This window comes from Dendropsophus ebraccatus, chromosome 4, assembly GCF_027789765.1.
Source record: "Dendropsophus ebraccatus isolate aDenEbr1 chromosome 4, aDenEbr1.pat, whole genome shotgun sequence".
Taxonomy (NCBI): Eukaryota; Metazoa; Chordata; class Amphibia; order Anura; family Hylidae; genus Dendropsophus; species Dendropsophus ebraccatus.
Window position 1 is genome coordinate 162,431,468 of NC_091457.1, and position 27,065 is coordinate 162,458,532.

At 42.7% G+C, this 27,065-nt stretch overlaps 1 protein-coding gene across 1 annotated transcript in view; it reads left to right on the forward strand.

The window, feature by feature from the left end:
• Window positions 1–9,801: 9,801 nt before the first annotated feature.
• LOC138789077 (calcium-activated chloride channel regulator 1-like) overlaps window positions 9,802–27,065 on the forward strand; it is a 28,784-nt gene continuing 11,520 nt past the window's right edge. The window contains exons 1-9 of the mRNA XM_069967627.1: window positions 9,802–10,006; window positions 14,862–14,999; window positions 16,016–16,166; window positions 17,287–17,395; window positions 20,323–20,500; window positions 20,581–20,805; window positions 20,888–21,112; window positions 22,926–23,106; window positions 24,097–24,209. Of these exons, the coding sequence (XP_069823728.1) occupies window positions 9,845–10,006; window positions 14,862–14,999; window positions 16,016–16,166; window positions 17,287–17,395; window positions 20,323–20,500; window positions 20,581–20,805; window positions 20,888–21,112; window positions 22,926–23,106; window positions 24,097–24,209 (1,482 nt within the window). The 5' untranslated portion in view covers window positions 9,802–9,844. The remainder of the gene's footprint in view (window positions 10,007–14,861; window positions 15,000–16,015; window positions 16,167–17,286; window positions 17,396–20,322; window positions 20,501–20,580; window positions 20,806–20,887; window positions 21,113–22,925; window positions 23,107–24,096; window positions 24,210–27,065) is intronic.

Here is a 27,065-nt window from a genome sequence, read left to right on the forward strand (position 1 = left end):
CCATGTGAGACTGATGTCCATGTGAGACTTATATCCATGTGAGTCTTATGTCCTTGTGAGTCTGATGTCCATGTGAGTCTTATGTCCTTGTGAGTCTGATGTCCATGTGAGTCTGATGTCCATGTGAGTCTGATGTCCATGTGAGACTGATGTCCGTGTGAGACTGATGTCGATGTGAGACCAATGTCCATGTGAGACCGATGTCCATGTGAGACCGATGTCCATGTGAGTCTGATGTCCATGTGAGACTGATGTCCATGTGAGACTTATATCCATGTGAGTCTTATGTCCTTGTGAGTCTGATGTCCATGTGAGTCTGATGTCCATGTGAGACTGATGTCCGTGTGAGACTGATGTCGATGTGAGACCAATGTCCATGTGAGACCGATGTCCATGTGAGACCGATGTCCATGTGAGTCTGATGTCCATGTGAGACTGATGTCCATGTGACTCTGATGTCCATGTGAGACTGATGTCCATGTGAGACTGATATCCATGTGAGTCTTATGTCCTTGTGAGTCTGATGTCCATGTGAGACTGATGTCCATGTGAGTCTGATGTCCATGTGAGACTGATGTCCATGTGAGACTGATGTCCATGAGACACTGATGTCCATGTGAGACTGAAGTTGGGGAAGATGTTTTATAGGAAAAGAGGGGGGGGGTGAAAATAAAAATTGCACAAGTTATAAAATCCCTCTTTATTAAAGTCACACACACAGGCTTTGTTCACACAATGTTTTTTAACGGCCATTTGTTACCATACTTTACCAGTCGTTATTGCAATAACGGCCATAGATTCAGGTTTGGGTGTAAGATGGCCCCTTTTGGGTGCGGCTATTTAGAAGATAAATTAAATTCATGTTAAAAATGGCAGAATGGCGGCCAGGAAATAAAACAAAGGGGTAGATTTATCAAACTGGTGTAAAGTAGAATTGTCTCAGTTGCCCCCGGCAACCAATCAGATTCCACCTTTCATTTTTTAAATAATCTGTGTGGAATAAAAAGTGGTTGCTAGGGGCAAATAAGACAATTCTACTTTACACCAGTTTGATAAATCTCCCCCTAAGGGTATGTGCACAATGAGGAAATTTGACGTAAAATCTGTTGCGGAATTCGTTGCTCGCGGACTGCGCCGGGCACGCGCGTCTCCGCCCGTTTCATAAACTCTATACTATGCATGGGCAGATTCCTTCATCCTTCCAAAAAATTAACGTGTGAACAACTCAAAATAACGACTGCGAATAAATGTAATATGCGTTAATTTGACGGTCGATTGTTCTATGCATTGTGTGAATGGACGGTTATTATTTGCATAGACTTCAGTTGGAATCGTTGAAAATTCAAAACAACGGCCGTTGTTTTTAAAAAAATTCAGCGGCAATTTTTATTTTAGCTAAAATGACATTTCGTGAACATACAGTAAAAATAAAACAGAAAGAAGACCAGCACAAAATAAACCAGTCCCAGCTCTGTGTCCGTGCATATTATGGTCACACATCGGTCCGTTCACCGTCATATCTGATACATAATATATAAGGTAATAGGTAAATATCCTAGTATGCTGCATTACAAACCCCAATGCTCAAAATAAATAAAAAAAAAAAAAATACCCAGGCATCAAAAATGTGTGAAAGAGCTTCTCTCCATGGCCGGTGATGTCACCCGACCTGCACTTTGCCCCCGCGTTTCATCCGCCCTTCGCAAAACGTCAGAAAATACGCAGAACCTTGTCATAAAAGACTGCCAGGTTTATATATGATTTTATGGAAATAGAGTAAAAGCCTTGTACATATTACAGTATTATGGTCAGTGTTTCCGTCAGTCTTTTGGTCAGTATTTCCGTCAGTCTTTTGGTCAGTATTTCCGTCAGTCTTTTGGTCAGTATTTCCGTCAGTCTTTTGGTCAGTATTTCCGTCAGTCTTTTGGTCAGTATTTCCGTCAGTCTTTGTATCAAAAATCCAATGCTATGGACTTTGCTCCTTTTGTAACTGAATATTCTGCTATATTTGAAAAATATGAGCTCAAGGCTATGATCACACACTGTGGAAATTTAGTGGATGGCCGTCATTTAATGGAAAATAACGGCGGTTGTTTTAAAATAACAGCAATTATTTGCCATAAAATGACGGCCATCTGCTTAATTTCAAGAGTGTGTGAACATAGTCTTTGTGTGTTTTCAATCCACTCCTGGTTTTGGTTGCAAAATACTGACCAAAATACTGAGTAAAATACTGTGTGTGAACATAGCCCAAGGGTGTGACTCTTTCTGCCAGTGGCCGACAGCCGCCTTGTTCATCCATAGCACAAAGTAGCTCATACCGAGAGGGTAGACATCTACTTGTGCATCGAAATCCTCAAGAACAGCCCAGGTTTGGTGCTGTAGAGTCAGGATGGACGGAAATTCTGCCAATAAAGAAAACTCTTTAAAAGTTTTGATTCATCAATTACTGAGATTCCACCAATCAGGAGAACGATTGGGGAGCAGCGCACATCACGTCCTCGCTATCAATCATCTCCATTCAGCGCCCCCCCATAGACTTATACTGGAGCTGCCTGGATGGAGATCACTGCTAGGCAGGGAGTGTAATCCGTTGCCGTCACCGCCTGCTGCTCCCATCTCATTCTTGACATGTCCCTGTGTCAAAGGTTTTATTTATTTATTTTTTATTAATGACGACAGTTTACGAAGAGTTAATCCCTCACCAACGGTTCATAGATGATCAATAGTGTCATGTTTTTCTCTGCTTAAATTTGAGCACCAAAGTATAGGGATTTTTTTAAAAAAACAGTTTGTGTTATTTTTCTGCCACCGACCTCCACAGGGTTCTTGTAAGGTCAAAATGTAAAATAATTTAAAAACAAAAAACAAGGCTTGGAAGCAGGTGTAGATTTCGTACACCGGGCACAGGTTCGGGTGCCCAGCGAGCGCCTCTTAGTAAATCCTGCCAGGGGAAAGGGGGCGGGGCCTAATATAAGACCGGTCTTCATAAATCCCCCCCCCATGTGTATTGTATTGTGCTTTTTTATTTACCTGTTGTATTTTTTTTTATTTTTACATTCTTTCACAGAAATAATTGAATGACAGGATGGAGGAGTCCCATAACTTGCCATGAGAAAAATCATGAAAAAGGCGTATACTATAACATGCAATGTCTGGGGGGAAAAGTTACAAGAACAGCATCATGGAGAACCAAAGGTGCTACAAGAGTTGTCGGGGCCGGGAGGGCTTGTCCTGATTTTGGTCCCTGGTGCTTTCAGGTGCTATGCTGTGTCCTGTTTCTGCGCTCAGGATGACCACTTCTCTACCTGTACATTAGAGCAGTCAGTACTCTGACCGGTAATGCTGAGGCGCTGTATACTACACCGGATCTGTATACACCTGACGTATGTCTGAGATACAGAAATATCCACGTACGTAAGTCAGGCAGGCAGAATAAAATGTGACTTGTGGGGTAAAAGAGAGAATAAAAACCTTTGATCCTTGTAATCCTATCCTCACCAGACAAACTGATTATATGGTAAATAATTTGTAATAATTTGGTAAATAATTGATACACAGGTCACAAAAGTTCAATATTTTTTATTGGCAATGAATAATATTTTATATAGTCCTCACTGAACCATGGGACAGACATACCATTCAACCCGCCCTGGGTTAGAGGTCGCACTCTACTCTTCAATAGACCACAGTGGCACTTTAATAAGACGAGGAAGAAGAGAACATGTTGTGGCAATCCCCAGTTTATACTAATCCATTAAAGGAAGTAAGACAAGGGTAAAGCCTGACCGGGATTCACTGTTTACCTTGCATCCATTACAGCTAATCTTTAGAAGATTCTTTAATCTCCATGTCACAGAGTTTTAGTTCACCTCGAATGGTTCTCTATTTAGTTCCAGTTCTCATACAGTACTCGTACCTAGACGTTCTATCATTCTGTGAAACAAATGAAACCTGGTTGTCTATTGGATATGAAGCATATTTTCCCATTTTTGAGTTTTAGTCTATTTTTCAACTAGATAAAAATAAGGTCAAATAACGGCTGTTTGTGTATGGATGACTACACCCACACAAAAACACCTCTGATAATATCATATTTAACTGCTAATATTATGGAAATGGCACTGAGGAGAACTGTGGACGTTGGTGGATGAATAACTCGTTCAGTATCAGGAATCGACTGCTGTGCACAGCTCTCCTGGGTGACGTTAATACTGTGAAGCACCTGCTAGGTTACGTCAGTGTTTGGCAACAGAATAAGTGTGATTGACAATGACACTTATTCTGCTGCCGGACACGGTTTTAGGACAGGCCACCTGATGTAACCTAACAGGTGCTTCACAGGATTAACTTCACCCAGGAGAGTGGTGGACAGTGTGCACTGACACAAAGTGAAAGGACAGGAGCGATTTCACAGCTACACAGCTTATACTACTACCTTCACACTGTCCTCTGTCATGAAGAACAAACTGTGATGTCATGAGAGAAGGATAAACCCTTGCACCCAGGCTTTTTGTGATGCAATGTACAATATGTGGCTGCCATTTTGAACCAGGTTCCTACAAACTTTAACTTTAGCATACAGTACTAGAACCAAACACAGTTACAAAAAAAAACACACCAGAACCAACAGTAATGGAATTATTAAATTCTGATCACACTGTAGCCTCTTTGGTTTGTACAATAATGAAATAGAGCATACTTACCTCCCCTTACCAGGACCAGTGCTCCATTCTGCCCCGGTACCTGTGTCCACTTACACAGATCACGCACCCTCCCAGCTCTTCTGTAATATGTTCTGAGCGCCATCCGTATAGCCAGGAAAGCGGGTCATCAGTATAAGGAAACCGAAGGGTCGGGGTGGGCACTATGAGGCTACAGATTGCTTTACAGGTTGTGCCATCATTTTAGAGAGCTAACCCCGGATCTTCTGCCGCTGATCCTTCTGTCTCATCATGTAATCTTAGACAGTTTGGATGATGTGAGATCGGGCCGTCATGGTGCAATATCATCCCATTTGTAGCCTGATGGGAGGTGTTTTTGCAGCATTTTTCTACACCTGCCCAAAACGTTGCACTTTACTGTATATCCTTCATATCAAAATGACTGAAACAAAACATAATTTCCCCAAAAAGTACCAGCAAAATAAATGTATCCGATCACTAAGGGGAATCTGTCCCAGTCTGGAAGTGGTTACCTATAGAGGCGAGCTTATCTTCATCAGAGGAATGGCCTCAGATCCGGTCATATAGAGCAGTAAATGCTTAGCTGTATATATAATATTCCTTATATTACGTTACTACTGATCAATAAAATGGTGTTTCCAATAATCTCCAGTATTTCCACGTAAGGATAACATACACATACAGGCGAGAACGTTATCTGCTTTATCGGTGTGGTGACTTCCTATCCTGTCATATAGAGCAGTAAATGTTTATCTGCTGACATTTCCCTGAGTTATGCTGCTACTTGTACAACTACTGCTGATAAACCTCCACATGCTTACGGCTGGGTTCACACTGCGTTCTTGAAATGTTTTTTTTTTTTTCATCTGTTTTATGCAATAAAAAAAAAAAAAAAAAAAAAGGATTAATTTGTGTGCATTTGTGTGACTTCCATTATTAAAAAAAAAAAAAAGGATGAAAAATTGGATCAAAACATCCTTTTTTTTTTTTTAAGCAAACACAAAAACGTGGTCGACCACATTTTTGTGTACACTAACAAAAACAGATGCGCTTTTGTTGTTTTTTTTGTTGTTGTTATAACGGATAGTCAATGGAAAAATGGATCAAAACGCATGCACCCAAATGCATCTATTTTTGTATCTGTTCTTTGTTTTTTTTCATTAAAATTGTAATATTTAAAAGATTGCTAGAAGCAGCAAAGATTGAAACAGAAGGATTGCAGCAGAAAGTAAAAATATCCCCAATAGTGTCACCTTTTTATAAACAATGAAACGTGTTAAAACGCTGACCCCATCAGAAATAATCTGGGTGTAATAGTGGAGGAAGATGAGAAAAAGACCAATCTATTAAAGATATTCTGTACTGTATTTAGACAGGAAAAAGAAGCAGTTAACAAAGTTAAATAGAACTTAAATTATCTACTAAATCAGCTTCTTAAGCCAACAATAATAATAATAAGAAGAAGAAACAAATACTTAAAGAGAGACTCCAGTTAGGAGTCACCGTTCAATCCCCACCCATAATCTAAGCTTGTGTGTAATAGGTTTCTATTATTTGAATTGGGCCGTTTGTCTCCAGCACATCCTAACACCCTAAAGCTGCTGAAAATCCTTAGTGCCTGGTCCACTCTGTCTCCACTCCTACATCCTCCCCCTCCTTTCTGAGACAGAGGTCACATGATCTCTTTCTCTACTGTGGGCCAGGTAAGCTGTAAAATGTCTTCTGTAACTGACTCACACCTATCTGTGATCACCCGGCCAAAGCAGAATGAGCCGGTGGTGGGCAGGTACCAGACATTTGGCTCTGCGGTGCAATGCATGCTGGGAGATGTAGTTTCCCGGCCAGATGCCATGATGTAAAGCTGGGATCATTTGTAAAATTCTGGAGCTAGGAGCAGTGTAGACATGTGAGAAAGGTGAAACCAAAAACCTTTTGCTGAAACCACTCCAGAGAGTAAGAAAATCTAATGCTCAAGGATGTACAGATCACACAACACCCCGAAAGAAACTCTTCCCCCCGAAGAGACATCCGAGCCAAACCACAAATCTTTCGAAATAATCAATAAAGTTTATTTTGTACAATCACTTTGAAAATATAATTTACACAACAATTCAAAAAATATATATTTTATGCAGAGGGGGACAACACAAGACAGACAACACAACACATGGAAAGGGAGACAACATGGGTCATGCAAGTGTCATGAAAGAAATAAAGTGCATGCTTTAGCCAACAAATCTCATATATTACAAAGTGCCACGTCAGCGACGAACCACCGTCACCGCCGCGGATGCCCCAACCAATATGGCCGCCAGGAGGTGCCGTGTGCATGCGCGAGTCACTATAGCGCACCGCAACTCCGAAGGCCATTGACCTACAATAATATTATTCAGAAATGACAACCTATGCATGGCGGGAAGAGTGGTGTCTAAAAAATAATAAAGTAAAAAGATATATGGACAGGGGCGACCCGCGACACAGCGCCTGCGCCGGAAAACGGCGCCTGCGCAGTGCAGCGAGCCATCCAAAAGAGAGACCACCATAGAATGAATAAATGAACAAACCTGGCACAGAAAAAACACAGACCCAGCCACAAGACAAACAGGAGAGACAGTTACAGAACCACATGGCTACCCTTAAATCGTCACGACATCACATTAAAATTTCATAATATTCATATTTGACACATTAAAATATAACATAGTATATAATCCCCCTAAAACATTCCATTACCGCCTATCAATATACCAGTCATACTAAACATATGTAAATAAGTGAATAAGTGACAGAGTCCTAATAGTGCAAAAAGTGAATAAAGTGCGCAGTGCGTAAGTGATCAGTGAAAAAAATATACAAAATCAAAAAGAGCAAAAACAACTGAATTATATAAAGTGAAATCATATACCAATAAGTGATCGGTCAATTTTAAAGAATCATAAAAGTAAAAATTGTATAAATAATGTACAGATCAATTAGTATACAATAAATAAATAATTAGACCGATAAAAGTATAGTAATAATAAATAAATAATTAATTAAATCATTATTTTGTATGTGGGGTGTTTAGTAAGGTACCTGTGTAGATTGTGTAATGTGAGAAAGGTGTCACATCATCAGCGAGTGCACTTATATGCTTTTTGAGCATTTTATTTTTTGGGGGGATCGCCGGAATACCCCTTTAATATAATCTTGTAGATGAAGCATACCTGGCATTAGACAGCTTTCCTGATTGGCATGCAGTCGCTCCTGCTGCTAGATGATTGGGTGACCATGGATACGACCATGTCCAGTGAGTTCTGTGCACAAGCCCTACTGAGTATCCAGAGTAACTCAATCTTCCGGCAGCAGAAGTGACTGCGCGCCAATCAAGAAAGCTGCCTAACAACAGTAAACCTAATCATTCAGGGAGCAAAAAGGGTATCCGGTGTTCTGCTCCCTAGCGCGTCACATCTGCCCTCAGCTTGTCTTGGTATAATTTTAGAGATTAGAGTGGGTGTCAATTTACTTGGTACCCGTCCCTGCTCGTCTCCAAGAATATACCTCCTAAGACAGACCAAGGCTATGCTCCTGCTACGTTAAAATTATGGCAGTCTTTCCGGGCAACAGTCACTTTACCGCTAAATCGGTAATAACGGCCGCATGCTCATGATCATTATTTGTGGTCATCATTTGGCACTAAGATGACGGCCGCCCAGAAAGACGGACATCATTTTTACACAGTGGGAACATAGCCCAAAAGTGAAAGTTGAGCGAACAACCCCTTTTAAGGACCCATAAACAGTTTATAGAGTTCAACCTATTTTGTTACTTCAACTTGTGCACAGTAAAAAATACTATTAAACCAAAGTTTCCCTATAAATCCTCTTGGTTTGCTGTTTTCCCACCACTCCCATGTAGCGTCAAGCCCATCCAGTCCTCTGGTCTCCAACCCATTCAAGCGTTCTTAGTCTCTGCTGCAGCTACTAGATGTGACAACTTGGGAGACCATTTTGCCCTTGGCCCATTTCACATGGGCATCTGTGTCCATATTACAGGTGACTACTGGTCTAATAACCCGAACTGACATCATCATATATCCTGTCCATATTATACACTTGTTAAACTGGGCGAATTAAGCTCCTCAAAGTTGATGTGTGGTCTACTACTGTACAATATACTTTAGTAGCCCTAAACAGAGAACATACACGTACACATGTGTGCAGAACTAGGCTTAGAGGCAGCTGCCCATCAAGCATATCAAATTTCTGTGGAATCCAAATGGTACCCAACTAGTTTCCCTGAGCCGGCTTCATCAGAGGTCGCCATACAGTTTCACTTAGAGGAGAACTCCAGCAACAAAAAAAAAGGTGCAGGCAGGGAGGTGGGGGAACATAATTAGGAATCTATACTTGCCCCATCCCCATGCCCCCGCAGCGCCGTGTCCCCACCACGCTTTCACCCTCTGGTCTCCATTTTCTCAGGTGTTCCAGTGTTATCACGGCTCAGCCTGTCAGTGACTGCAGAGATGTCCCAGTCCTGTCACTGACTGGCTGAGCGAAAGGAGCAGAGGTCCAGGAGCGGTGATGCAGCACTGCAGGGGCACAGGGAAGGGTAAGTATAGATATTTGCCCACACTGCATTTTTTCTTCTTTTAGTTCTCCTTTAAAAGCTTCTTTTATAATGTTTCCAGCTCAATCTGGGTCAAATCCATCATGTAGAACAATTATTTGCATAATTTCATTTATTTCCTCATAGGATCAGAAGCTCTCACTGATGCAGAGACTGGTCGTATAGATGTGCACGGGAGTGGCGTAAAAACCAACCAACCAAGCTGATTTAGACGGAACCTTTGTTTTTATAGCATTGTTACAGTTCACAAGTTATGTTGAAATCCGTGAACGCATTCCTGGTCACACCTGGCGTATTGATGTGACATTGATTTGCGCTTTAAGGTAATTTTATTGTCTCAAAGGCGGAGAATAAGGAAACATACTTTATTTTCCTTTATTTAGTCAATGGTGACTCATCTCAGATTATGTGGCTGTAAAAAGATAATCCCTCTCTCGCTCATGTCAAAACCAAAGTCCGGACATCGTATCTGATAAGGTATAGGAGTATATAAATAAAGCATAAGAGGAAACGATGTTCAGACGTTCCGGCACTTTTCACGATTGTTGACAATGACGCCAAGAAGTATGTTTGTATTAGTTTTGGTAGCTTTTTACATTTTTGCCGGTAATGCCAGTTCTATAGTTAAACTCAATAATGGAGGATATGATGATATCGTTATCGCTATCAATCCGAATGTCAAGGAAGATCTGCAGATCATCGAGAATATTAAGGTAAGAAGTCTAATTATTTTAAGCTTCTAAGCTCTTATCTTGTCCCGTCCAGTGACCATGCTCAGGGATTTCTTGTCCCTTTTTATTTACTTGGACAAATACAAGTGCTAAATATTGATGGGGCCCAACCACTGGGTGCTCAACAAAATTCTCATTAACGGAAGGACATGTATCGATTGGTGGCCCAAATTCCATAAAAGTCCATGGCTAGGTTCACAAACTGTTGAAACTGTGCAAATCTTTCCATTATTTTTCCCTGTCAGTTCCACTCCTGGTTTTGGTTGAAAAAAAGACTGACGGACATACTGTGTGTAAACACAGCCTAGTGGACATCTTCTATCATTCACGGTTAGAAAAAGTCGAAGAGAAAGAGGGAAGGAGTTTCCTCATTCAAGTGAAAAAATATTCCAACAGTCTTTGTTTTCAAATTGTATACAAATTTTGTAAAGAATCAATATTTAAATGTTGAGTCTGGAAACTCTTATCCGACCAGATGTTCTGTGCTTCAATGTATCCATCTAGATACTGTAGTAGTAATAAACAAACAAACAAATATCGGAAAACTAAGATCCAACGGCAATACTATTTTCTGCCATATCCTCATGTTTTATAATTGGAATATGTGTCACCAGATTATGGTTGGGGTTCAATGGCCCCCCAGAAGAACATACTATGTAGCCCATCTCAATCTCTATAGAAGTGGTCTAGTTGAGTAACCTTTATTGCTATCATTGTACACATATAACCTATTGTTAATAAGGTCCAATATATTATAGGTCAACGTATAAGACTATTGGACTATTGTGGCAGCTAATAAAATTACCCTAAAATAGTGTAGTCTTCTGCTGAACCTTTGGGGCTCTATTGTAATGGAGCCTCACAGAGCCTGAGCTCCTCAATGAATGTTTTGAAGACTCCTTCCTACAATCCATGCTCATACACCGACCAGTTGGTCTCAAGCAACTTCTCCCCCAATGTCCTGATGAAGCTATAGGAACAGTTATAGTACTAGCCCCCAATGTCCTGATGAAGCTATAGGAACAGTTATAGTACTAGCCCCCAATGTCCTGATGAAGCTATAGGAACAGTTATAGTACTAGCCCCCAATGCCCTGATGAAGCTATAGGAACAGTTATAGTACTAGCCCCCAATGCCCTGATGAAGCTATAGGAACAGTTATAGTACTAGCCCCCAATGTCCTGATGAAGCTATAGGAACAGTTATAGAACTAGCCCTCAATGCCCTGATGAAGCTATAGGAACAGTTATAATACTAGCCCCCAACGCCCTAATGAAGCTATAGGAACAGTTATAGTACTAGCCCTCAATGCCCTGATGAAGCTATAGGAACAGTTATATTACTAGCCCCCAATGTCCTGATGAAGCTATAGGAACAGTTATAATACTAGCCCCCAACGCCCTGATGAAGCTATAGGAACAGTTATAGTACTAGCCCTCAATGCCCTGATGAAGTAATAGGAACAGTTATAGAACTAGCCCTCAATGCCCTGATGAAGTAATAGGAACAGTTATAGTACTAGCCCCCAATGCCCTGATGAAGCTATAGGAACAGTTATAGAACTAGCCCTCAATGCCCTGATGAAGCTATAGGAACAGTTATAATACTAGCCCCCAACGCCCTGATGAAGCTATAGGAACAGTTATAGTACTAGCCCTCTATGCCCTGATGAAGCTATAGGAACAGTTATAGAACTAGCCCTCAATGCCCTGATGAAGTAATAGGAACAGTTATAGTACTAGCCCCCAATGCCCTGATGAAGCTATAGGAACAGTTATAGAACTAGCCCTCAATGCCCTGATGAAGCTATAGGAACAGTTATAATACTAGCCCCCAACGCCCTGATGAAGCTATAGGAACAGTTATAGTACTAGCCCTCTATGCCCTGATGAAGCTATAGGAACAGTTATAGAACTAGCCCTCAATGCCCTGATGAAACTATAGGAACAGTTATAGAACTAGCCCTCAATGCCCTGATGAAGCTATAGGAACAGTTATAGAACTAGCCCTCAATGCCCTGATGAAGCTATAGGAACAGTTATAGAACTAGCCCTCAATGCCCTGATGAAGCTATAGGAACAGTTATAGTACTAGCCCTCTATGCCCTGATGAAGCTATAGGAACAGTTATAGAACTAGCCCTCAATGCCCTGATGAAGCTATAGGAACAGTTATAGAACTAGCCCTCAATGCCCTGATGAAGCTATAGGAACAGTTATAGAACTAGCCCTCAATGCCCTGATGAAGCTATAGGAACAGTTATAGAACTAGCCCTCAATGCCCTGATGAAGCTATAGGAACAGTTATAGAACTAGCCCTCAATGCCCTGATGAAGCTATAGGAACAGTTACAGAACTAGCCCTCAATGCCCTGATGAAGTAATAGGAACAGTTATAGTACTAGCCCCCAATATCCTGATGAAGTACAATTGTGATTATTGCAAAACATCAAACATCTTTTTTTTCTTTGTAACTAGACAAAAAAAGAACAAACAAGACAGTAAATGTTTTATAAAATGTCACCCTCCCAGTTTATTAGAGAATCTTGGCCCCGATCTGTAGGCGGCCTCTTTGGATCAGAAACGAGGTGGGGGAGCATGCTAGGATTTTAATATATCATCTATTATTAGCTGTATTTTTCTTTATGTTTACAATCATGATGTAGAGATCAGTTCCCCAGTAATAGGTACTGCCTGTGATTCTGTTATGGGTAGGTAGGGATCAGTCACCAGCAATATGTACAGCCTGTGATTCTGTTATGGGTAGGTAGGGATCAGTGGTAGGGATCAGTCACCAGCAATATGTACAGCCTGTGATTCTGTTATAGGTAGGTAGGGATCAGTCACCAGTAATACGTACTGCCTGTGATTCTGTTATGGGTAGGTAGGGATCAGTGGTAGGGATCAGTGCCCCAGTAATATGTACAGCCTGTGATTCTGTTATGGGTAGGTAGGGATCAGTCACCAGTAATATGTACAGCCTGTGATTCTGTTATGGGTAGGTAGGGATCAGTGGTAGGGATCAGTCACCAGTAATATGTACAGCCTGTGATTCTGTTATGGGTAGGTAGGGATCAGTGGTAGGGATCAGTCACCAGTAATATGTACAGCCTGTGATTCTGTTATGGGTAGGTAGGGATCAGTCACCAGCAATATGTACAGCCTGTGATTCTGTTATGGGTAGGTAGGGATCAGTCACCAGCAATATGTACAGCCTGTGATTCTGTTATGGGTAGGTAGGGATCAGTCACCAGTAATATGTATAGCCTGTGATTCTGTTATGGGTAGGTGGGGATCAGTGGTAGGGATCAGTCACCAGTAATATGTACAGCCTGTGATTCTGTTATGGGTAGGTAGGGATCAGTGGTAGGGATCAGTCACCAGCAATATGTACAGCCTGTGATTCTGTTATGGGTAGGTAGGGATCAGTCACCAGTAATATGTATAGCCTTTGATTCTGTTATGGGTAGGTAGGGATCAGTGGTAGGGATCAGTGACCAGTAATATGTACAGCCTGTGATTCTGTTATGGGTAGGTAGGGATCAGTGGTAGGGATCAGTCACCAGCAATATGTACAGCCTGTGATTCTGTTATGGGTAGGTAGGGATCAGTCACCAGTAATATGTATAGCCTTTGATTCTGTTATGGGTAGGTAGGGATCAGTGGTAGGGATCAGTGACCAGTAATATGTACAGCCTGTGATTCTGTTATGGGTAGGTAGGGATCAGTGGTAGGGATCAGTCACCAGCAATATGTACAGCCTGTGATTCTGTTATGGGTAGGTAGGGATCAGTGGTAGGGATCAGTGCCCCAGTAATACGTACAGCCTGTGATTCTGTTATGGGTAGGTAGGGATCAGTGCGGTCATGCTCTCACCCATGATACTGTTCCTACCTACTTGGACTATCCACACTACCTATGTGGCTCTAAACTGGTTTAGGCAGGATGGACCCAACAGATATTACTCATTAGTCAAGGCAAAGGTCATAAAAGAGTCCGGATATCAGGATACTGGAAAAGCTGGATACAGGCAGTAGAAATGTGAGTGAAGGCAGAAGGAGATGAATCATGGGCAGCCTGGTGGCTCAGTGGTTAGCATTGTAGACACGCAGCCCTGGGGTCCTGGATTCAGCGCTGCAGAATCAGTTGGCGCTATACAATCTTTTTTAAAAAAAAAAAGCTATGATGGCTGCCATGTAACGTCATTGCTGCACGGCTGTTTCCCTGACAACCTGGGGAAGAGTAACCAGACATCGGGTCAGTTTTTAAAACAAATGTGTTTTTTTAAATATAAATATTGGGGGAGATTTATCAAACTGGTGTAAAGTACAATTGTCCCAGTTGCCCCCGGCAACCAATCAGATTCCTCCTTTCATTTTCCAAAGAAACTGTCAAGAATATAAAGGTGGAATCTGATTGGTTGCTAGGGGCAACTGGGCCAATTCTACTTTATACCAGTTTGATAAATGTCCCTCATTGTCCCCATGGATGCGCGCGGCGGAATCTGCTTGAAGTTCTCCACTCGGAATCCGTAGTGTGCACATACCCTTATGGAGTAGAATTGTTGGTTTTCTCTACACTGGTCGCTGTACACTACCGGCATATACACCAAACCTTAATGAAATTCTGTTCTGACTTTGACTCAGCAAAGCATGCTGGGAGATTAAGGTGTGTAACTGCGTAATACTGACTGCGACCCATGACCGGGACAAGATAAGTTACGGGATGTATACTGAACGCTGGTGTTTGATGGTCTCCTTGCGTTAAACTCTACTATGAAAGTTTGCACATAGAATTAGAAATTATTTTTTTTCCGATTTTTTTTTTCTTCTTCCTAAAGGATATGGTAAAAGAAGCTACCGGTTTTCTATTCGATGCCACGGGCAAGAGGCTGTATATACGCAGTGTGAAGATTCTGATTCCCGTTTCCTGGTCTGCAAAAAACTATTCAAGACCCAAAACAGAAACCTATGATAAGGTAACGATATAATGCAGGATGACTTAAAGGGATCGACCGGCGGATTCTGTGTATTTGTAGACTGTAAAAGAGAGATAAGGTGTTTGCCATGCGTTTAGATTTTATAGCTATGTTTTTTTTGTTTTTTTAATTGTTTCTGTGAGCTTGCAGCTGTAATTCCTGGGAATGAATGGTCAATAGAGTTTTTTTAAAGTGAATAATGATCGCTAAGTTTTAATAAGTTGCTTATCTGCTCGTACATTAGCAACTTACTGACCAAAAATTTGAGAGCATTGTGCAAAAATTTACAATTTTGCACAAAAATGTGCAATTTTTTAGATCAGGGATGGGGAACCTTCGGTCCTCCAGCCAGTAGCGGATCATAAAAGGTCCGTTTAGGGCGGTAGTCTAGCGCCCCGAGCCCCTGGGGGGCCCCATGGCCACCTAAAAAGACTTATACTCTTAGTGGTGTGCTGTCACCTGGCTACAGTTCGACCATGATTTGCAAAAATTTGCTGCTTTTTTACCACAACTTTGCACAAATCAGGGCATTATGACATTATCTATCCTGTATTATGAACACCAGGCTAGTGCTGCCATACAGTAGTTACAGTGGGGTGGGGGGCCCAGGCTTGGTAAAAAGCCCGGGGCCTATGGTAAAATTAATCCGCCCCTGCCTCCAGCTGTTGCAAAACTACAATTCCCATCATGCCTGGGAATCACGCTAAAGCTTTGGGTGTCCAGGCATGATGGGAAATGTAGATGAAAGTGTAGATAAATTCCCAAGGGTCAATACTCACACGAGCAGTTACCCTTCACATATAAGCTGCGGACCTGCAAACCAAGAGATCCCTCTGGGGAAGTCACCCACTGTTTAGTATACAGCATATTCATTGGATAAGCACCAGGACAGGACTTGGGTAGCTGCGCATGCGCTAGCATTACTGAGCGCCATTATAGTAGGGAATCTCATTGATGCATTGAAGATCCAACCCTGTTACCATCATGATGATGTATTTATGTGCTTATAATTTTAGGCAGATATTATCATCGCTGATCCTATCGTGAAGTTTGGAAATGATCCTTATACACAACAGTATGGAGGCTGTGGGGAACCGGGCCAATACATTCATCTTACCCCAGAATACATAACTGATGACGATCTCATCTCATCGTACGGACCCCGAGGTCAGAGGAGAAGCTTTTATCCTTTACTTTATGTTGATAGATGTACAGTATTATGTCTTGTTCTCATTCTTGTCAAAAATTTGGAGCCGTTGGGGATCTCAAAGCTAACAACTTCATTGATCACCTCTACCTTAAAGGGTATTCCTAGCTCAGCTACTATAGTTATACTCAGTGGCGGTCTTTGGCACCAAGCACCCCAAGCGCTCGCTTGGGGCCCCCAACATCCAGGGGGGCCCCCACGCCCCGCTCTTGTGCTCAAGACCGCTGGACAGGGCCGCTGCCCCGCTCACTGCTGCCATCTGAACTGTAACTATGAGCACTCGTAATGAGCGCTCATAGTTACATGCACCAGCACTGACAGGGCGGGAGACATTGGCTCCCTTCCTATCAGTCACTCTTGTGGCCGCAGGAAGGGTTTTCCCTGCGGTCACAAGTGGCCACTTTGTCCTTGTGGTGCCGGTGCTCCAGTGACATCACTGGAGCATCGGCGCCAGGACAAGGGGAGCGGCCTCTTGTGATCGCAGGGAAAACCCTTCCTAAAACCCCTTTGGAATGCGTGTCGAGGGGGGGGGGGCCCAGACATAACTTCGCTTGGGGCCCCAGAAATGCCAAGACTGCCCCTGGTTATACTTGTAGTGTAGTGTCCCAATACAGATTGGTCACTAAGTCTATAACCCCCATGGTAAAGTATCTCTGTCAAGTAGGGTAAACCCTTGTCTACGCCTGTGATCCTACTTAAAAATCAGGGCAGTCACCTCCTAAAGGAAAGGAAGAGGGACTGATCCCAAGTAGAGCAAAGTTGCCTTAAGAGCCGAAGTATTCTGCTGATTATGCTCAACTACCTTGGGCAATCTTGAGGAGTTAGCTACGCCCAGAGACATAGGTCTAGGACTCGTACCTCCCAGTGCCCTCAGTGTCAGGGGGTGGGTACTACTGCTCCTGCCAACCACCACTCTGCTCTAAAAGCAGTGGTCTACACTGGTTTACATGAACCTAACAAGTTTACCTATAATAGTTGAGCATCCACTTCTTTACACTCATTCTATTGATCGCTTGGCATCTTTGCTCTGTTATAAATTAAAAAAAATATATTTACAATTTCTTTACTTTTTACTGATAGGTAAAGTGTTTGTTCATGAATGGGCTCATCTCCGGTGGGGGGTGTTTGATGAGTACAACCAGGACACTCCTTTCTACATTGCGGATACTCAAAAAGTGGAAGCTACAAGGTGAGCCATTTAAATCAGTATGTTGTATGAAGTCAGGAAAACTTTGGACGCAGGGATTTTCTGAGTCTCAGTTTAGGGAGGTTGTCAGGGCTCATAGGAACATAACTGTGCACTAATACAGTATAACTAGTATCTTTAAAGGGAATCTGTCACTAGGTTTATTCCCCCTTAAATGAGGGCAGCATAAACTAGTGACCGAAATGCTGTACAGATCGGTGTATTACTTACATCATTGTGTTCACCCGTTCTCCTAATATGCAGGAGAATAGTATTCTTGCCACACCCCTCCCCCGCCCTCCAGATGCTGATACATACTGTGTATAAGGCAGTCAACAGCCAATCAGCAGCTGGTGGGTGGAGTTTTCTGCTTCTCATGAATATCCAGGACTAATGAGCTCATGCACATAATGGAGAGGACTACGTATCGTCCATATTATTCAGGAGGAGATCTCTGGATCAGCCGCACAGAACAATGTAAGTGATACATCATTCTGTTCAGCTTCTCTGTCACTAGTTTATGCTATCCTGGGATAGGACACCATAAACCTATTGACAGAGTCTCTTTAAGCTGTTATGATTTTTATTGTATGTATAATGTACTGTAATAAAAGTTAAGTTTTACAACCAGGTAATAAGCATTAGTAAGTTTTCATATCATAGTCTTATTAGATTGACAGAGAGTTATTACCTTAAAAGACCTCAGTGAGTGATAGTACAATCTATTCTTACATCTTATCAGCTCTTCTTATTGCTCCACCACCTCCTTATGTCAGCATCAATACTGTATAAATATAGATTCTTCTTCCTCTTCTTCTTCATTGTCCCTGTGTTAGTGGGTGTGGGCTAAAGTCACGGGGCCTGAGTGGTATGTGTCCTCCCCGGGTAACAAACACACGCCTAATAGAAGTTGAATAGTGCAGGTGTTACGCAAGGAACTACAGAGTCCAGGATAGACTAAAAAAAGGTGCAACTTTTACTTGTAAACTTCTTAAAGGCACGGTACACAATTAATCACAGTCTTTCCAATAAGGTGAAGAAATACAGTAGTTGAGGCTACTAACTGAGATCCGAGACTTGAGGTTTTAGATCACTGCTTAATGCAGGTATACTGTAGGCAACTTGAGATAATCACTGCTAGTTTAATAACTTGATTTGTACCTGAGAAAGTCTCTTGTTACTAGTTATAGACCTAACTTTGGTGACAGTGGGCTACTTGCAGGGAGGGGGACTTATCCAGACCCTTATGGCTCTCAGCTGAAGAAGCTCGAACCATCTGGTGTAATTAGTGATAAAACAATACCTGCTGCGTCAACAGCTATGACTATCCGCTTCTTGCTGTCCAAGGGCACTGAGTGACACAAATCCAGGAACACAGGCCCTAACTCGTGGTTAACGCTAGCCGTCGAGGAGACCCCCTAATGAAACCTAGCACGTTGTAGCAGAGTTTTCGACATGACCTGCACTTATCGAACTGCTGACTCTTGACTCCTGTCTCAGTTTTAAGGAGGTTTGAAATAGAAACAGAACAAAAGTCCCTCAGCCTGAATAAGTTTTCTCTCCTGACTAAGTTTTCTCCCCCGTCTCGTGTAGCCTCACCCAGGGTGTTACTAGCCCAGCATGGTTTATGCTGGAACTCTTCTTAAGAAAATACCAATTACCTCACTCATTGGAACCACTGTATAGTACTCTCCAACTACTTACTACACACTTCTGATCACATGGCCTGCTTTACCACTTTATAAGGCTTCAGGGAGCTGGCAGGAGATTGGAAGAAAAGTTTCAAAAAGAATGTCTGTCTAACCTCTGATAGGTTAGCCGGAGAGAGGAGGGACAACTGTGAGGTGCCGAGTGCAGGCATAGGCTCTCAGTCAGTTTCACAAAACAGTGTTGTACACAGAAAACTACATGACATAAGTCACATCCACAGTTAACCCTTGTTACACCTCCCTTCAGCAGTTCCATGTAGAGCATAGAATATAGTGAGACATCTAGTGGTGGGAGTGCAGAATGCGGCCTTCAGTCCACAGCATAGACGCAGAATAATACTGACCCCGAAACATAGAAGATTGTTGGAAGAAAAAGACCACTTGGTCCATCTAGTCTGCCCTATTAGTATTTCCTTTCTTATTATCCTTTGTTTTATCCCAGGCAGGTTTACATTCTATTATTGTAGATTTACCAACCACATCTGCTGGAAGTTTGTTCCAAGCATCTAAATACTTGCTAAACAGCAGTGGCACACCCGCTCTGGGACACTGCATAAACTTAATGTTGTGCATACACAGAAATGGGGATCTTCTTCCCTATATCTTTATAGCACACCATAATAAGCAGCATAAGGGACATTATAGATCTGTACTGAGCAGTCTAAGCTGTCAATTAAACCCTTATGCAGATATAATACTTAGACATACTTGAACATATTTTTTGCAGAGTCAATGATTAATTTATGATTGGGAGATGCAGTAAATGGGCCTTAAAAGTCAAGAAAGAGGCATTAATCTGTGATAAGATCACAAAGATTCCCATATTCATCTGTACTACTGATTTATGCCACATTTGTTGAAGTGACAGTGATCATTTGAAGAAGTTGTCCTATGATTTCATACTACAAATGAACAAATCAATTTCAAATCAAAGTCTGACTGTCAATCAGGGATGGGAGAAGGGTTGAGGACGCCATACACTTTGGATTGTGTAGCACTATATGCAGTATATGGTGGTGACATACTGTATGGTATAGTCATTTGTATAGTATAGCCATACCATACTGCACTAACACTGAGGCACTGACACTGCACCATAACACAATAAGCAACAATACAATAACAATAAGAGCGTATCATTCACTGTAAGGCCAGTCCGGTGTGCATCTATCCGAGTAGATATCAGGTATAACCGTCTCGCATTGTTGATGTCATTTCCAGGTGTTCTGGTGATATTCTTGGTGAATACAGAATTCAGAAATGTCAGGGAACTTCCTGTAAGGTCACGTCGTGTAACTTTGACCCGAACACCGGACTCTATGAGAAAGGTTGTGTGTATGTGCCGCAGCAGTCGCAGATTGCCACCGAATCCCTCATGTACATGCAGTTTCTTCCCGATGTAAGTAGAAGCACGGCTATTTCCATCAAGCAGTCGTGTATTTCCTTTTGGAAGTAATTAACCCTGTGATTGCTGTTTAGGTCACTAAGTTCTGTGATGACAGTAACCATAACCCTGAAGCTCCCAACATGCAAAACAGGAAGTGCAATTCTCGCAGCACCTGGGACGTGATCATGAGCTCCACCGATATCAAGTCTACTCCACCCAATCCCGGACTCCTTATTCCTGATCCCACCTTCACCCTTCTGCAGTTCTCGGAGAGAGTGGTGACGTTAGTGCTGGACACCTCGGGAAGCATGGCGAGTGTGAGTGCCCCCTGTAAAGTCTCAGTGTTCCTGGACCTCCAGAAATGACCTATTATATATATATTTGTGTCTTTCTTTTCAGTTTAATCGTATTCAGCGTCTCTACCAGGCTGCCGAGGTTTTTATTATACAAATCATTGAGACTGGTTCCGATGCTGGGATGGTGACATTCTCAAACTCTGCCGTTATAAAATCCAACTTAATCAAAGTTAAAAGTGATACAGAACGTCAGCAGCTGAAAGCTCTCCTTCCCAGAGTAGGAAGTGGAGGAACCAATATATGTTCTGGACTCCTGTCCGGCATTCAGGTAATGTACAACAAGAAATCTTCTCTCTCCACATTGTAGAATCACTGTAGTGTAGAAATGATGTACAAAAAGGTCACTACAAGTCAAAATCTATGCTATGTTCAGGGCAGAACATAGCAATGAAGCGTTGCTTACCTCTCCCCATGCCAACAACGCGCCGTCTGACTGGCCCCAGGACCCCTGCCGGAGGCCATTTTTCCCTAAATTGTGATGCCTGTCCCAGCCAATGGACAGCCTGCTCAGCCAATCAGTGACTGGAGTGGCATCCTGTCCCAGTCACTGATTGGCTGAGCGTGCTGTTCCTCAACCAGGTGGTGACGTTGGCAGCGCAGGAGATCCAGGAGCCTGGCAGGGTTCCCAGAGTGGTCCATGGCTGTAGAGGCACGGAGAGAGGTGAGTGTGGATCGTTTATGTTCCCACCTGCCCCTGGAGGTTTTACAAGTGGCCAGACTTTAAAGGAGGGCAAACAAATTATTACTGGGGTGGGGGAACATAAAAAAGAAGTTATAGTCACCTGCCCTGGTGCCCACGCAGCACCACGTCCTGCTCCTGGGCCCCAGCCAGCTGTCTACTTTGCTCCTCTCCAGCTACGTCACGACCCGGTTGACTGATGCCCAGCTCAGCCAGTCAGTGACTGGGACAGGACACCACTGCAGTCAATGATTGGCTAAGCAGGCTAAATCCCACCGCTTGTGACATTGAACCTGGGTCATGATGTACCCCCCCCCCCCCTTTATAGTACATAGACATTAAATACTATATATATGTGATGCCCAAAAACTGAAGTTAGGTGCTCAGACTAGCAATACAACAATCAAGGAAGAACAATAGCAGAACAAATAGTCCAGCGCTAACAAACATTTTAGTTTATTCCATACAAATAGTGCAGGGAGGGGAGGAAGACAGCTGCAGGCGAGCTTCCTGGATCAACGACCATTTCGGGCAGACTGCCCTTCTTCAGGTCAGGAACAGAAATGGTCGTTGATGCAGGAAGCGATCCCCACCACTCGTTTCTCAACACAAAGATCACTCGGGCTCATGGTAACCTGCATCTTGAAATGTACTATTAAGGATATTAGACAAAAATTTTCTTTTTGTTAAAGCAACAATCATATTTTCTGAAACTTGAGTAGATTTATTGGCTGTCGGAGCCACAAATGAGCAACAATCAGCGAGATCAGCGCTAGTTTGTAGTGCCTTTACATGACATTAGTAATCTAGCAGCTGAGCTGCACAAACGATCCTTGTATACAGATGTCCGTGCTGTCAGTTTCCATATCACAAAGCAGTACATACTTACCTTGTGCTCTGCTGCTTGTGATCCAGCATCCTGTCCTCTGCAGCTCCTGTACAGCTGCTGTGTTTTCAGTCTCCGCCTCGTCTAGAATGATAGCCAGAAAAAGCGAGGCCTGAAGACACAGCAGGAGAGCCGGACAGCAGGGTGCCAGATCACAGGCAGCAGAGCACGAGGTAAGTATGTACTGCTGTGTCATATGGAAACTGACAGCACAGATATATGTATATCCTATATGTACATTATATAGAGGGGGGGTGGGCGCAGAGAAATGCAGGATGATCTTTACATCGTCGGAGTGGCCCATGAAAGAGCGACCGTCTGCTGCTACCGCTCCTGTCGCATGGCGGAATGGCCAGAAGACTGTCGCTATCATTGTTTTTATTCAGCATGAGCTTTTACAAGAAATGATTATGGTCCGGAGCGGCCAGTAATCAGCCAAGTACGGTCGATAATCGTTTGTGCAATAGGAACCTATTAAAAATCTAATTTCTATCCCTGTATCATGTGACCGCTCAGGTAAATAAAGGAAAGTCTGGATCTTCTCATGGAACAGAAGTTGTATTACTATCAGATGGAGAAGATAACTATGATACTCGCCTCTGCTTCCAACAAATTATAGATAGCGGCGTCATAGTACACGTCATATTCCTCGGATCTGCCGAAGAACCAACACTTAAAGAGATTGTACAAAAAACAGGTAAGTACTGACAGTACAGAACAGCACTCTCTATATCACACCTGGCTGGTACTACAGTATGACTTTACACATCAGTACTACGCAGATATAGTACCGTATGCCACCTGGACTAAATGTGACTCCATTGATCCATTATACACCATATTTTAAAGACATTCTGTAATACAGCTCCATGGGGCGTCTATGAGAACCAAGGACCAGGGGTTCCATGTGCCTCTGTACAGCCTCTTCTATATTGCTATTTACTGCTCTACCATGTGCAAAACCATTAGGGGGCACTTTGGCATACTTTTGTTATTCATTATGCAGCTAGTCGGAGAATAATTCTCTAATTCGGTTCCAGACCCCCTATTCACTTTAATAGGAACCGAGTCCTATTTTACTGCATCATGGCCCTGACAGCAGACTTTAAAGAGAGCGGATGCATTTTGCAAGATGGTGGCTGTTACATGTCACATGACTTAGATACAGTAGGGAATTGCATGGATGCACCAGAGCTGGGATGAAACAGATGACACCGCAGGAATAGAGATACTGTGCATTACATGGCCCCCCAAAAAATGAAAAAAAAAAAAAAAATTTGGCGATTGCTGCTTTAATTGCAGGCAAAGTAAATGATATATACCATATAGTAATAGAGAGGGCATGGAATTATTATCCAGCATTAGAGATGAGCCGAAGCGCTCACCGAAGCGAATCGCTTCATTTGATTGGCGCTCTGCTGATCATGCCGCCGGGCTTCCTGCACTGCTCCGCTCTGTGGATGCGGGAAAAAGCAGGATTCAATCCTGGGAAACTTCTCCCAGTTTTCCAGAATGGATCCAGCATTTCTCTGGCACCCGGAGTGGTGCGGCAGGGAGTGGAGCAGTGCGGGAAGGCCAGCGGCTTGATAAGCTGAGCGCTGATCTAGCGAAGCGCTTCGCTTAGATGAGCTCTTTGCTCATCTCTATCCAGCAAATAACCTGCTGATTTATTATTATTTTCTTGCAGGTGGAACCATATATTTGGCCACGGATAATACCGAAGTGAGTGCACAAGGTTTAATCGACGCCTTCAGCTCCATTTCAGCCGGTGATGGAGACATTACTAAGCAGTCTATACAGGTGAGCCGGTGATGGAGACATTATTAAGCAGTCTATACAGGTGAGCCGGTGATGGAGACATTACTAAGCAGTCTATACAGATGAACCGGTGATGGAGACATTACTAAGCAGTCGATACAGGTGAGTCGGTGATGGAGACATTACTAAGCAGTCTATACAGGTGAGCCGTGATGGAGACATTACTAAGCAGTCTATACAGGTGAGTCGGTGATGGAGACATTACTAAGCAGTCTATACAGGTGAGCCGGTGATGGAGACATTACTAGGCAGTCTATACAGGTGAGCCGTGATGGAGACATTACTAAGCAGTCTATACAGGTGAGCCGGTGATGGAGACATTACTAAGCAGTCTATACAGGTGAGCCGGTGATGGAGACATTACTAAGCAGTCTATACAGGTGTGCTGGTGATGGAGACATTACTAAGCAGTCTATACAGGTGAGCCGTGATGGAGACATTACTAAGCAGTCTATACAGGTGAGTCGGTGATGGAGACATTACTAAGCAGTCTATACAGGTGAGCCGGTGATGGAGACATTACTAGGCAGTCTATACAGGTGAGCCGGTGATGGAGACATTACTAAGCAGTCTATACAGGTGAACCGGTGATGGAGACATTACTAAGCAGTCGATACAGGTGAGTCGGTGATGGAGACATTACTAAGCAGTCTATACAGGTGAGCCGTGATGGAGACATTACTAAGCAGTCTATACAGGTGAGTCGGTGATGGAGACATTACTAAGCAGTCTATACAGGTGAGCCGGTGATGGAGACATTACTAGGCAGTCTATACAGGTGAGCCGTGATGGAGACATTACTAAGCAGTCTATACAGGCGAGTCGGTGATGGAGACATTACTAAGCAGTCGATACAGGTGAGTCGGTGATGGAGACATTACTAAGCAGTCTATACAGGTGAGCCGTGATGGAGACATTACTAAGCAGTCTATACAGGTGAGTCGGTGATGGAGACATTACTAAGCAGTCTATACAGGCGAGTCGGTGATGGAGACATTACTAAGCAGTCGATACAGGTGAGTCGGTGATGGAGACATTACTAAGCAGTCTATACTGGTGAGCCGTGATGGAGACATTACTAAGCAGTCTATACAGGTGAGTCGGTGATGGAGACATTACTAAGCAGTCTATACAGGTGAGCCGTGATGGAGACATTACTAAGCAGTCTATACAGGTGAGCCGGTGATGGAGACATTACTAAGCAGTCTATACAGGTGAGCCGGTGATGGAGACATTACTGAGCAGTCTATACAGGTGAACGTTTCATTTATGTCTATCACATGAAATTATATGGAAATTATATGGACCTCCATGAATGAAATTTTTGTTACAACCAGGTTATGTTTACGCAACATATTTTTTATGTACTTTTGAAATGGCCGTTTTATTTTTTTTTTATAAAAAAAAAATGTGTTGCATTGGAATCAATGCAATCAACGGCCGTTCACACAATGTATTGAACAATGGCCGTTGTTCACTATGGCTGTAGAAACAATTGACATATCAATTATTTCCGCCCCTTCTAAATTGATTTTAATGCAGTTGTCAGTGCAACAACGGCCGTTGTTCGTACCTTGTGTGAACATAGCCTTAATATGAAACTTAAAGGGGTTATCCACAATTAGGGAAAAGGGGCTTCTTTCTGTCATAAATAGCTCCATACCTGAGTATGAGTATTGTCTGATATTGCAGCTCACCTCGAATGCTACTTATTGGTTGTTGAAAAACCTTTTTTTTATGCCGGCAGACCGTTTCCTAATGCTGGTGGACCCTATTTCCAATGCTGGAGGACCTCTTTAAAGTGACTTTGTACCCACAATCTCACCCACCAAACCACTTGTACCTTCAGATAGCTGCTATTAATCCAAGATCTGACCTGGGGTCCGTTCGGCAGGTGATACAGTTATTGTCCTAAAAAACAACTTTTAAACTTGCAGCCCCAAGCCCAAGGGGTGTGGCCTAGATTGTGTATGCATTAGGCTGGCACCACCTCTCTTTCCCTCCACCCCTGCCCTCCTCATCATTAGGAATGCTCAAGGCAGATTGCTTCCTATTCGCCAGCTGTGTGAATACTGAACATGGGCTGGATCATTAACCCTTAGGGGACACAGCCAGTTTTCATTTTTGCGTTTTTGTTTTTCCCTCCTCGTGTATATAAGGCCATAGCGCCTGCATTTTTCCACCTAGAGACCCAAATGAGCCCTTATTTTTTGCGCAACTAATTGTACTTTGCTATGGCAGATGTAATTTTTGCCTAAAATGTGCCGGGAAACCAGAAAAAAAATTATATGTGTGGTGAAATTGAAAAAAAAAATGTTTTTTTTTTTATTTGGGGGGGGTTGTTTTTACTATGTTCGCCCTGGGGTAAAACTGACTCGTTATATATGTTCCTTAAGTTGTTACGATTACAACGATATGTAACATGTATAACTTTTATTTGATTTGATGGCTTGTAAAAAATTAAAACCTTTTAAAGAAAATATATGTTCTTTAAAATCGCTCCATTCCCAGGCTTATAGCGCTTTTATCCTTTGGTCTATGGGGCTGTGTCAGGTGTCATTTTTTGCGCCATGATGTGATCTTTCTATCGGTACCTTGATTGCGCATATATGACTTTTTGATCGCTTTTTATTACAATTATTCTGGATTTGATGCGACCAAAAATGCGCAATTTTGCACTTTGGGATTTTTTTGCGCTGACGCCGTTTACCATGTGAGATCAGGAATGTGATTAATTAATAGTTCGGGCGATTACGCGCGCGGCGATAGCAAACATGTTTGTTTATTAATTAATTTATTTATTTTTATTTATAAAATGGGGAAAGGGGGGTGATTCAG